The sequence below is a fragment of the Dasypus novemcinctus genome, chromosome X, assembly GCF_030445035.2.
Source record: "Dasypus novemcinctus isolate mDasNov1 chromosome X, mDasNov1.1.hap2, whole genome shotgun sequence".
Classification (NCBI taxonomy): Eukaryota; Metazoa; Chordata; class Mammalia; order Cingulata; family Dasypodidae; genus Dasypus; species Dasypus novemcinctus.
In genome coordinates this window covers 64,023,917-64,036,367 of record NC_080704.1, presented here as the reverse complement: position 1 = coordinate 64,036,367, position 12,451 = coordinate 64,023,917, and the positions used below count along the sequence as shown (strand labels likewise).

General features: G+C 42.7%; 1 protein-coding gene across 12 annotated transcripts in view; it reads right to left on the bottom strand.

The window, feature by feature from the left end:
• Positions 1–12,451, bottom strand: part of PFKFB1 (6-phosphofructo-2-kinase/fructose-2,6-biphosphatase 1) — a 124,499-nt gene that overhangs the window by 39,485 nt on the left and 72,563 nt on the right. For 11 of the 12 annotated variants that reach the window (XM_058291516.2, XM_058291521.2, XM_071213130.1 and 8 more), the window contains 6 exons: positions 9,945–10,038; positions 9,050–9,116; positions 8,049–8,123; positions 7,499–7,555; positions 5,739–5,860; positions 1,795–2,002 (listed from right to left, as the gene is read on the bottom strand). In XM_058291516.2, coding sequence (XP_058147499.1) covers positions 1,795–2,002; positions 5,739–5,860; positions 7,499–7,555; positions 8,049–8,123; positions 9,050–9,116; positions 9,945–10,038 — 623 coding nt within the window. The remainder of the gene's footprint in view (positions 1–1,794; positions 2,003–5,738; positions 5,861–7,498; positions 7,556–8,048; positions 8,124–9,049; positions 9,117–9,944; positions 10,039–12,451) is intronic. The other variant, XM_058291519.2, reaches the window with a different exon arrangement.

The window sequence follows — 12,451 nt, the reverse complement described above, 5'->3', positions numbered from 1 at the left end:
TACTGACACACGTATGTACATTTTATATATACATTTATGAGTCAGCAGTGAATGTGCTCCAGCAGAAGAAGCCCTTGACTGGGAGGTAGAAAATTTGGGTTAAATTCTCCCAGCTCCATTACACAGTTCCTGTTTGCCTTGGACAAGTCCATGCCATCTCTCTGACCTCATACTTTCTGTCTGTAAAATGCAAATTACATTAGCTAACCTAGCTTGGTCTCTTGTAAGGATAACATTATACTGTGGCTGGAGAGCACCCAGTGTGCTCCCTGGCACACAGTAGGTGCTTCATGAGTGATAGCTACTGAAATTATAGTTGACAGCCAATAAGAAAGTGTTTTGTAAACCATGCATGATGCACTACAACCAATGAGTAATCACAGGAGTCAGATGTGTGAATATATATGTGCATGTTTGTGCACAGGGAGATAGGCTGTGTGCAGGTCATCACATGTCCAAACTCATCCCTGAACAGTGAAGGCAGGGCCTTATGGCCAGTTCCATCTGGGGCTAGACCAAAACCAAGAGATCCCTGGCTGCAGGTGGTGCCATGGGGCAAGAGTTATGCCTCCAGTGGCCTCTGACTCTGTTCTGAGAAGCAGGAGAGGTGGAGTCATTGTTCAGGGACTCCCATGAGTGATCTCCAGGCTGAAGGTAACAGAAACGGAGCCATAAGTACTGGGGCCTTTGGGTCTAGGGCCTTGACTGGGTACCTCCTACCTACAGTAGAGGATGCTTAGGGACAGGCAGAAAGGCTTGATTTTCAGTCCTGGCTCTGCCTTTTACTGGCTATGTGACTTGGAGCCACTCACTGCTCCTCTCTGGGCCTCAGGTTCCTCATCCATAAACCACTGACTGTAATGCCCATCCATAGAGCTGTTTTGAAGATTAGATGAGGCCACACATATGGAAGCAGATGGCACTGTGACTGTGCATGATAGCTGCCCAGTAAATGAGGTAGCTGTCTCCCTCCTGCAGTCCAATTTTCACTTGTTTCAGTCCCAATCTATTTTCCCAGCAAGAAAAATATCTGTGCTGACACACCCAAGCAAAGAAACAAACCCTTGGGAAATGTATCCTTTTTTTTAGCCAGCATCCATAATGTGCAGGTCATTATGCTCAGCTGGGGAGAAGAGACTCATGCCATGAAAAAATTAGAGATGGGTCAGAACTGGGACAGGTGGAGCTCAGGGCAAGGCAACCAGACTGTGGGGAAGAGAACTGAGGGTACAGCTTCTTGGGTGAGGCTTTGGGCCTTGGAAGAGGTGAGGATTAGAGAGGACAGGAGGGAAACAGTAGCTGGTGGGCACAAGTGTGATGATCTATGGTTTGGATTGTGGTGGTGGGCAATGTAGCATAAGCCCTGAATCAGGAAGGGGAAGATGGATTCAAGTAGGGGGCATTTCGGGATAGCTGGGTGTGCCAAGGATGGTCACCAACTGACAGGGGGCCAGAGGAGGGCAGCCCAGATAGGGAAATTGAACAAGCAAAGGCATGAAGTTGTGAGAAAAATGAGGGGACCAGCTAGGCAAGGGCAGAGTGTGGTCCATTTTAATGGAGCTGGAGAAGTAGCTGGATTTGGGAAGACCTTGAGCACCAGGACCAAAATATTATATGTACAGATGCAGCCAGCACATGGGAGCTATTCAAAGACTGAGCAACTGGCAGGGTGGAAGAGCCAGAGTGACCAGAATCTGCCCCTCCCTCAGACCCAGAGAGTGGCTACCACATACACACCCACCTCCCTGGGGCCAGCTCAGTCAACCCCACAAGGATGCACAGGGCTCTCCTTACCTGCTTGCCACGAGCTGAAAGTCCAGAGTCACCTCCAATGCGGCCTCTGAGGTTGAGTTCACTCTCACCATGCCGGCATAGGTAGATGGAACGTGGTGTGACATGAATGTTCATGAGGTAGTAGACGGTGCGGCTCTGGATGTGGTCCTGCACTCGATTCACCAGGTAGCGTGTGCCCACGTCAAATATCTTGATGTAGGACAGGTGGCTGAGCCAGACCCAAGCAGGAGCAAGGGCATCTCAGGGGGCTGATGGTGGTAGGGCTAATCTCAAGAGAAAGCCCAACCACAAACCCTTTTTCCAATCCTCCTCCCCAGCCCAGTTCTCACCTATGTTTCCTACAACAAGATAACATTCCTTTCCCTCTTCTATGTACTTGCCATAGTGACTTGGTTCCTGACCACCTCAAGGAGCTCATTGCCTGCTAGCATCTCCCCATCTCCTTTCCACAGCCTCAGCTTGAATCAATTTGTCTTTTCACTTTCACTCATCAAACTCTAGACAGCTGTGGTTGTCTCCTCTGTGGTTCACACTTGTCATATTCAAAGAGGACAGCAATAATATTCTGTGCCTCTGGCTACCTCCAACATCTCACTGGAGACTTTGACTGATCATACTACCCAATTCTTTCAAATCTTGAGTCAAACTCTGTCCTCTTCTTTGAGCTTCTGTCATGATAGTTTGTACTTGATACTGTACAGGCAGCTACCAAATAGACACAGCAGTGTGTGTATATGCATGTATATGTCTGTTAGTGTGTCTGTCTCTCTCCTCCCTCAAAAAGGAGGGCTGGCAGGGTTCTTTCCATATGGGTTATGCAGTAAACATACACACCCTCCTCTGTCTTAGGCACTGTGCCATGGACAGTGTCTGCCTTTGGGAGCTCTTAGACGAACCAAGAACATATATTTGGAAACACATGATCAATGCCCAATTATCCATTACACAATCATTCAGTGTCTAAGGTGTTCCAAGTACTGGGGCATATGGATACAGAGTGAATTAGTAACATCAAATACACAAAACAACCACAAGTTGAGGAGCTTGTGGTGTGGGCCCTGCTCCAAGCCCCTTCTTGACCACTCAATTCTGTGCTCGATCATAAACTAAAAATTATACACAGGGTGATAATCAAACTGGACTGAAAGTAGTTTAGGGAGGTCCCTAGGAAGGGGTGGGGGAGGCTGGGGTAATGGGTGACACCAGCAACCATGGATACAGAGTAATAAAACCAAGTTAATGGAAATAGCTGTCCTAACTTGAGGCATATAAAGCAGTGAAGTTTGGTTTCAAAAAGTCTCTCCCTTGATCTTAGAAGAGAAACCCTTTATGACTGCACCATATTCATTATGCCCAATTCTTTCAACCATGTCAAATGGGCTCCCACTGGACCTAGCAGGGAGTAGGAACTTTAAAGTTTTGGAGTCCTGATAACCATCCTACGGAGCAGAGATTATCATCTCTGTTTTATAGTGTAGAAACCACCACAGAAAAGGGAAGTGATTTTCTCAAGGTCACTTAGGAAGAAGTAGACTTGGGGATTTAAATTACAGAATACTCCCCTCTTCAGGCATAGTTACTAGTATCCACAGAACCCAGGGTAGAAAATATATGATGCAGCCTTTTTGTCTAGTTACTATCTGTTCCTGACACTAGGTCCTTGGTAGCCCTGGGAGAACTTCCAAATTCTTCAGATTAATCTGACATTCTAAGTGCTTTCATACACTGGACCCATTTACCTCACTGTTTTATGCCCATACCTATAACTTCTCTGTCTCATTCTAGCCTTCATTCATACCTTTTTGCTGTTACCCCTGTCATGCTCTCTGTACTCTCCTCTTACTCAGATTTAACTAGGATTTTTCAGTTTTTTCCCTTTGCTTGAAAAGCTATTCCCAACTTGATTTCCAAAGTTGAGATCCTATGCATCCATCCCTCCTCTTGGAAGTCTTTTTTGAGCCCAGGATCATACGAAGTCATTTAGAGACCCTCCACACCAAAAATATATCATAGCTATTGCCTGCCTCTCTACCATGTGTAAATTAAAATAAAAATTATAAACTATATGATAAGTATAAGGAGGTCTAACCAAGTTCCAGTTTTATTTTTCCACTTTTACTACTTGGAGAATGTTTTGAAATATGGAAAGCTTTCAAGATATTTTTCATTCTTATTTTTGGTATCCTTTACCTAAGCACATGTTGAGTCCACCTATTGGTAATCTAGTTCTTCAGACCTTCTTCCTCAAAGATGAGCTGGGTTGTCTGTTCTCTGTTTCTACAGCCTTCTTGGCTTACTGTAGCCACAATTCTGACCAACTATACTTATTATCTTCCCCAATCAACTGGATATTCTGTCAGAGCAGAGACAGATTTTCCCTTTTTGCATTCCCCCAGCACAGGACTAATGCATAGACTGTAATTATCTGTTGATGGAAAAATGGTTAAATAAGTCTGACCTTCTGGATCTTTTTTTCAGGCACAAACTAATTCATTGAACGCTAGCTGATACCCTGCAGAAACGTAAGACTAGGAGGGTTGGGGTGTCTCTGAATGACATTCTTTCACTTCAGCCCCCTTTCTTAAAATTTTTTTCACAAGGACTGTTGCTAGCCCACATGGTGCTGTCATGCAAATTTGAAAAAGGCACCCCTTCCTCAGAACATAGGCAGCATTACTCCAGCACACGTCTTAGTGAGAGAAGAAAGGCTATCCTTGGTCATAGTGCCCTAATACAGTGAACAACTGGTACAATCATACATAAAGACCCTACCTCCTTGTACTGAAAGTCCAAGCCTCAAGCGGCACTTTTTATGATATAGAGATGTAAGAGGGGGCTACCCAGACTAGAAGTTTGGCGATCTGGATTTGAATATATGTTCTGTCACTGACTCATTGTGTGGCCTCATGTAAGCCCTTGCCTTGATCTGGGTTTCAGTTTCCCTATCTAAAGAGTGGGGCAATAACAATTCTTTTCTCTCAGTTCTTCAGTAGGGAAAGGCTGCAGGACGCTTTTTAAACTCCTTGGAGTGAAAATGACCATTTGCTGCCTCCCTAAACTTCTCCTTTGGGTCCCAAAGGGTGTGGGTGACCAGGGTATCTTCTCATCACAATGCACTTTGAAAGAGAGTGGAATTCTGGAAACACTCTATGTCTAAAAATCACATTGGCCCTTTCCTATACTGTGAGCTAACTACTCCCCTATCTTTTGCTGGTAGTATGGCTGAAAGTTTCATGATTTTCTTGGGACTTCCCATATTTCAAGCAACTATGGAAGCTACCTGAAGATAAAGCCCACCTCTCTTGCCCCTACTTACACTCTCTACATACACCATAGTCCAAAGAACCAAATACTTGTTGATTGAAGAGATACATGAGTGTTGTGAGAAGAGATATAACTAAGAGGTAGAGTGTTTAGAAATATTCATCTACCCCTGACTTTTTTTTACCCCTGACTTTTGATGGGAGTTTGGCAAGGGGTTTCTGTTCTCTGACATTCAGTTTCCTTTTCTGGGAAACTTATAATCATAAGACATATTTTAGCCTCCTTTACGGAGTTGTTGAGAAGATTCAATTAAACAAAGGTGAACATGGTTGGAAACTGAAGCGTCGTCCATGTATGAAGAATACTTTTACAATAATAATGGGAACCACTACAGGAGGGAGGCATTTGTTTCCAGAGATCAGGGTCTGATCTGTCCATATTGCTCAGAAAAGTGCTACATCAACTTTCTTATGAAGAGTGTACACATCAAAGAATCATTGCTTCATGAATAATTACACCTGGTAAGACTCTTGGAAACAAGACAGACCATCAAGTACAGCTTCTTAATGTGACAGATAGAGAAGTTGAGAGCTGAGAGGAAGAACACTTCCACAGGTCCTACAGGACATCAAAACTGGACAAAGAATCCAGATCTGGGCTTTGGGATGCTGGCCTCTTACCTGTCCAGTTCCTCATCCAAGGGCTGGTAGTTGACCTCATAGCACTCGATCCTCTTTAGAAAGTCTTCCAAAACCTTTTCCCGGTCACAGCCCATGTAATCAGGGCTGCTGAGTTTCACTTGCTGGGAGCAGAGAGAAGGACAGAGGGACCCAGGAAGACAATGGTAGACAGAGACTCTGTCAGTGCTCTTAGGAAGTGCCCTCAGAGACCACTGAGTCCAACAACCCTTATTATATAAAGGTAAGGAAATTGAAATGTAGGGAGTCTTGCCAAATTTACAAAATCAGTCAGTTGAAGAGAAGCTGAGTCTCTGTAGCTTTTCATCCCTATCTCCTTGTGGTTAAATGAGGCCTGTTACATTATATTCAGATCTAAAACATGCACTATTCAAGAAAAAAACATTTGTAACAGGACTAAATTGTAATGTGAAAAATGGTTGAAGGAATGAGAACTAGAGATCTTGGCCTAGAGTCATAATGGTTTGCATATGTTGAGTATTTATTGGGAAAATACAACTCTTTGCCATTTGAGTTCCAAAGGACTGACGTGTTCTAATCCCCCTTGTCCTCTCACATTCCCCATTTCAGTGAATGGCACTATCATCCTCCCAGGCACCTGAGTCTAAAAGGAATCTGGGAGTCATCTTAGATGCCTCCATTTTATAATCTCCAACCTCTCAGCACTCACTAATCCTCTCCACTCTACCTTCTAAATATCTCTCCCATTGTCTTCCATTATCTTTCCTAGATGCTCACTATAGCTTTGTGACTGATTCCTCTATCTATGGTCTTGTTATTTCTGATGTATTCCCAATACTGGCAGCCTGAAGGATAGTTCTAACATGCACACCGTTTATAACATTCCTTTGTTTAAAACCCTTCACGATTTTCTCATGTCTTTTAGGACAAAATGTGAGCTTTTTTTAACATATGGCTCATGCCTTGTCATGATTTGATTTCTTCCCAAATGATCTCTTCATCATCATCTCCCAATGACATCCCATTCCTCCACGTACTTTGCAAAAGATAACCTAAGTTCTCTATATTACCCTAAAAGGTAAATATAGGACCAATGAGTGGAAATTACAGGGAGAAAGATTTTAGCTTGATGGCTTGGGATGCTTTTGAAGGCAATGAGCCTCTGTCAATGGAGGCAATCAAAGAAAATCTAGAAAAGCATTTGGCTGAGATTTAAAGTATCAGAAGAAGGGTTGGAGGTGGTTACCTTCAAGTTTCCTCTGTTCCTGAGCTACAGTAATTTGATGAAATACGTAACAATCAAATGTGCTAAGTGATCTAGTTCTAGACCGCATGCCTAAATTCTAAGGGCTGTGATAGCTTTGATGCATCGTAGGACAGAATAAAGAATATAGACATTTTAGGCAGATGACCAGGCTTGACAACCAATCCCAGTTCTACCTCTTTCCAGCAGTATAAACATTTGACAATTCATTTACCCTCTTGAAGCCTCAGTTTCATCTCTCCAACATTAAATGATTCTTAATATTCAGGCTTGTTGTGAAAAATAAATGAAGGTCAAGTTTGGTGCCTGGTGTATATTAGGGACTCTAAGTATGTTAGCTCCATTTTATTTCATAGTATCATTGTGGACCAGGGTAACCATGGAATCTTTCATATAGGAGGTGGAAGGAGATGCTCAGGGAGGACTTGGAGTACTACCTTTACTCTCAGAGAAGTCTATTTCTGCATTACTCAAGCCCAAGGTAGAGTAAGGAAAAAAGGTAATTGGTGCTCCTTACCCTGATGTTTTCTGCAATGATATCAGGGTCATTACAGATGGACTCAATGAAAAATACCTATAAGGAAATAGAAGAGAGATTTCCAGCCTGGAATTATGTCTGATAGTAGGCAAAGAAGCTCAACCCCTTCTTAATGTCCTTGTACCATTCCCAGGGGCATCTTTAACAATGTAGTGTTCTTATATAGTGGTGCTTTCAAGTCTCTAAGTTTTACAGGCCAGTGGGCTCTAAATTGAATGTCCCTAGATGGTTGTTTTGTGCTTTTATTGGTTTTTAGTTTTTATATATGCTTTTTGTAGTGATTCTCTATACTTTTTTTTGTATATCCATCACTCATGGTGACAGGTTGTCAGTGATCATCTTCCATTGTCTGTTGTGGTGCCTACCATTTTATGTTCTGCTTTGTTGCTTCTAACTGTGACCTGGGAAGCCAGACAAGCAAACTAAAGTGTTTGAGCCAAGGGAAACTGATTTGGTTGCTCTTGGAACCCTGGTTTCCCTTTCTTTGGGTGTTTATGCTGGATATGTAAGTGTGAGAGTTTTACTGTACCTTGTAACCCCATTCTTTAGCAAACTGCAGAATAAGTGACCGCCGTTCTCTGGTAGTGTTGGTGGCATCAAAAACCTAGAAGCAGGTGATAAACTTGGCTTACTCTGAATCTGACACTAATAGAGTGAGGGGGTAGGGGTTATATGGGGACCTCATATTTTTTGAATATAACATTTTAAAAAATAAAGAGAGAAAAAAAATAGAGCACTTATTCTTTGTCCATCTCTGTGCTAAGTGGAGGTATTCCAGGAGGGGTAGAACTTGAACATGCTCATGAAGGATAGGCGGATTTAATTGGCTTTCATCAATTTCAAAAGTCCCACTAATCCCTTATTATCAATTCATAAGTGCACCAGACTCTGGGTGAAATAATGCAAGAGGACAAGTGTGGGTTTTTATTAAGGTCATTTTATAAGTGAAGTAACTGAGGCTTAAAGAAGAAATTTGCTTTGACCAAAGTCACTGAGAGTTGCTGACAGAGCAGAGCTAGAATTGGTTCTCCCAACTCCTAGGTCAGATTTCTTCCCTTTATATCACTTTGGAGGTCCTCAAGAACAGGAAAAACTCCCTATCCTCAGCACCTTAAATGGGATCATTTGAGGATCTCTTTGCCCTTTAGAATTTTCAAATCCTATCCTAAAGGAACATGAGATTAAAATGAGTAGATGTTTAGGCAAGTCTCTAGAACTCAAAAATGTTTCTACTGCAGTCTGATATTCTTGTCTGGTCCTGCTGAATTCTTAGGGGAATGGTAAGGGCATAGTGGTTAAAAGTATGTGCTCTGAAGCTACATAGAGTCAATTCCAGCTATAGCCCTGACATCTACAAGCTGTGAAACTTTGGAAAATTAATTCATCTCTCTGTGCTTCATTTTTATGGGTTATAAAATTATTATCTACAAAGTTCTTAGAGTAATGTGTGGCATATAGTAAATGCTCAGTACATAGTAGCTGTTCTTCATTCAAGCCAAAACCTGAGGGGAAAAATATAAATTTCTTTACTGCAACATGGCCTTCCTCATGGCTGAGATAGTCATGGACGTCCTTCAAGGCTGTCAGGGCACACTGCCTGAAAAAGACCAAAAAAGAAGCAAACAGAGATTCCCCCCAGGATGAGTTCCTCCCTCTTTCTGTACTATCTTCTATATCATCTTTCATATGTCCTACATTGACTCTTTCATCTGCCAAGCATCTACACAGAATGTCCTATGCTCAGGCACTATGCAAAGCACAGAAGGGACATAGTAGAATGGGGTTCTTTGTGCACAGTGTAGGGGCAGGAAATACTCAGGAAAAGCTGATTAATGATAAAAGCTATACTATTAAGGGTTCTAAACCTTGGCGTAAAGAAGCTCAGGCTGAACTGGTTTATGAATCTATGTAGAGCCTGAATATATGGTCTGTGAAGTAGGAGGCATTCCTGGCATGGGATACAGTGCAAGGAAATGCATGACAGTAGCAATGTATTTGTATTCAGTAAAATATCTTTGGTGATTACACTTTGCTGCGTCCTACAATGTGAGCATGAAACAGTAAATGAGACATAGGCACAACTCTGGAAGTGCTCAGAGTCTTATATGGGGGAAAGATCTTGAGGTTGAATAGATGGAACTGGATAGACTGGAGTGGGCCAAGTTATTGATATTCTTGTTTCAAAAGCTATACTAAGAAGTTTTCACTTTTTTTCCTCTAGGAAGTAGGGCACTGTTAAAGGTTCTTGAGTAGGGAATGAACATGGTTAGAAATAGGCTGTGGGCCAAATGGTGGAAGGTCTGTCCCAACCACCCTCTGAGAGTCTAAAGGGCTTCCTTTCTGCTCCACCCCACTTCCCCAATGTTAAAATAAAGGATTTTTTAACCACAGCCCAGCACAGGCCCCTGAAAGGTCATATACTTACTTCCTGATAAGTAGGGCCTCCATGTTGTCTGGGAGGAAGAATTCGTAGTTCTTGTAGCTCACTGCCTCTCTTCGATACTGACCTAAATTAAACACTGAAAGCAGGGGGCCCCATTGAAGAGGTCTGGAGGATACCAGTGGTTGAAAATTTCCTTACTGGAAGGGACCTCAGAAGTAGTAGCAGTACAATTTGTAACTATATAACATGCTTATAAAGCTTCAAAATATGGCTACTAGCTCTTTTCTTCCTTACAACAACCCTGCAAAGTAGGGGTCAAATACACCATTTAAAGAATGTGGAAAATGAAGTTCAGAGATAGGAAGTAACTTTCATGGTCAATAAATGGAGAGCTGGTATTCAAACCTAAGTCTGTTTAGCTCTAAAGTTGGTGGTTGTGGTGACTTAGAGCTATGTGCCTCAGAAAAGCCTGTTCTTAATTGTAATCCTTTCCAGTGGATTGTGAATAAGGCCTTTTGATGAGGTTACTTCAGTTAAGGTTTGGCCCAGCCCAACCAGAATAGGTCTCAATTCTATTACTTGAGTCCTTTTTAAGCAGAATGAAATTCAGAAACAGAGTGAAAAGGAAGAAGCCAGAAGTCGATGGCTTATCTACTCTGACTTAGAGAGAAGCCAAGAGAGGCCACCAAGTGCATTGCCATGTAACAGAAAAGCCAAAGACCAAAGATTGCTGGTAGCCAGACCCAGAACACAAAAGTCTTCTGGGAGAAAGCATTGCATTGATGATGACTTGATTTTGGATTTCTACTAGCCTCAAAATTTTGAGCCAATAAATCTTGTTGTTTAAGCCAACCCATTGCATGGTCTTTATTTTAGCAGCCAGGAAACTAAAAGTGGTATTTCCACTCTTCTACTTTATCATGAACTACACTGCAATGGAAAGATGAGAAAACTGAGATCCAGGGAGCAAAAGCCATATCCACGGGTCAAAAAGTGAGTCTTCTGGAGGCAGAACTAAACTGGCTTCCTGACTCATGGTCCAATGTTATTTCATTTGTCCATATCACGAGAGAAAGTCTAAATTTATTGCACTTTCTAGATCATAGATTCCCATTTGTAAGGGTGAAACACCAGAGAGGAGGAAAGGAAAGGATGAGAATGGGGAATAAACAGCCAATGAGGTAATTTAATATTTCAATTCAGTCATTCATTCAACAAATACTTCCTGATGCCAACTCTGTGAAGCAGGCCATGAGTTCTGGGGTCACAGAGATAAATTAAATCTTCAGATGCAGCCCTCCAGAAGCTCACAGTTCAACATATGGACTGTATTTACAGTAAATACAGAATTCCATTCAGTTTAAGTGCTTTGGAAAAGTCATCATAAAGCCATGCAATAGAGGAGGGAGGGAAGACAAATTCCATTTAAGATCATCTGATAAGGATTCTTGAAGAAAGGAGAATTTCAAATCAGGCCTTTAAGGATAAACAGGCCCTTTACAGGCAGGTATAGGGCATGGGGTGAGGAATATAGGCTGTCCGGGTAGAGGAACAGTTTGAGCCAAATGATGGCATTGTGCAGAAGGCTGGCCATGCATGAAAGGTGATGAGGACTGTGGCTGATGCCTGAGAGGCTGGCAGTACCGGAATGTGAAGGGCCCTGCATGACAAGCTAAGGAGCTTGAACTTAAAACTGCAGGCAAAACCTGTAGGCATGGCCAGCTTTGTGCTTTCATATATAATTCTGGAAGCCTCTGTGAGAATGGACTATAGACTGTAAGGTGGAGCAGACAGGAAACAGCATCATCAGGGAAGAGATCCATTTCCTACTGTCCCATGTACCTCTAAACTCAGCAGAGCCTCCTCAGAACTTTCAGTTCTCGACATGGGCTTCTCCCTCTCCCCTTCTGTTCTTCCAATCACCCCTCCCCCTTTTTTGTGCTGGGGCCTAGGACCTTTTCCTTTTTTAAGTATATCACTCATACTTGAACATACATAAACTATAAGTCTATAGTAATGGTCGAGAACTTAAAAAACAAACTTACATAACATCATACAGAGCTCCCATACTTCACCCTATTACCAATACCTTGCATTGTTGTGAAACTTTTTTTACTAATTAATCCTCAGCAAGAACCAACTCAAATATATCCCATCCAAGAAGCTTTCCCTGCCTTCCAGTTGGTGATTCTTTCTTGTGAGTTTACTCAGTATCCTGCTCAAGTGCTCCTACATGACATGAGGTTTTATGCATTCCTAACCAGATCAAGAACTCTTCAGAATGGGAGGAAGAGATGAGATGTGGAGGCGTTTCCGGGACGTGGAGTTGTCCTGGGTGGTGCTTCACGGACAATTACAGGGCATTGTAGATCCCCCCAGGGCCCACTGGATGGAACGTGGGAGAGTGTGGGCTATGATGTGGACCATTGACTACGGGGTGCAGTAATGTTCAGAGATGTACTTACTGGGTGCAATGGATGTGTCACGATGATGGGAGAGAGTGTTGCTGTGGGGGGAGTGGAGGGTGGGGGCGGTGGGGTTGATTGGGA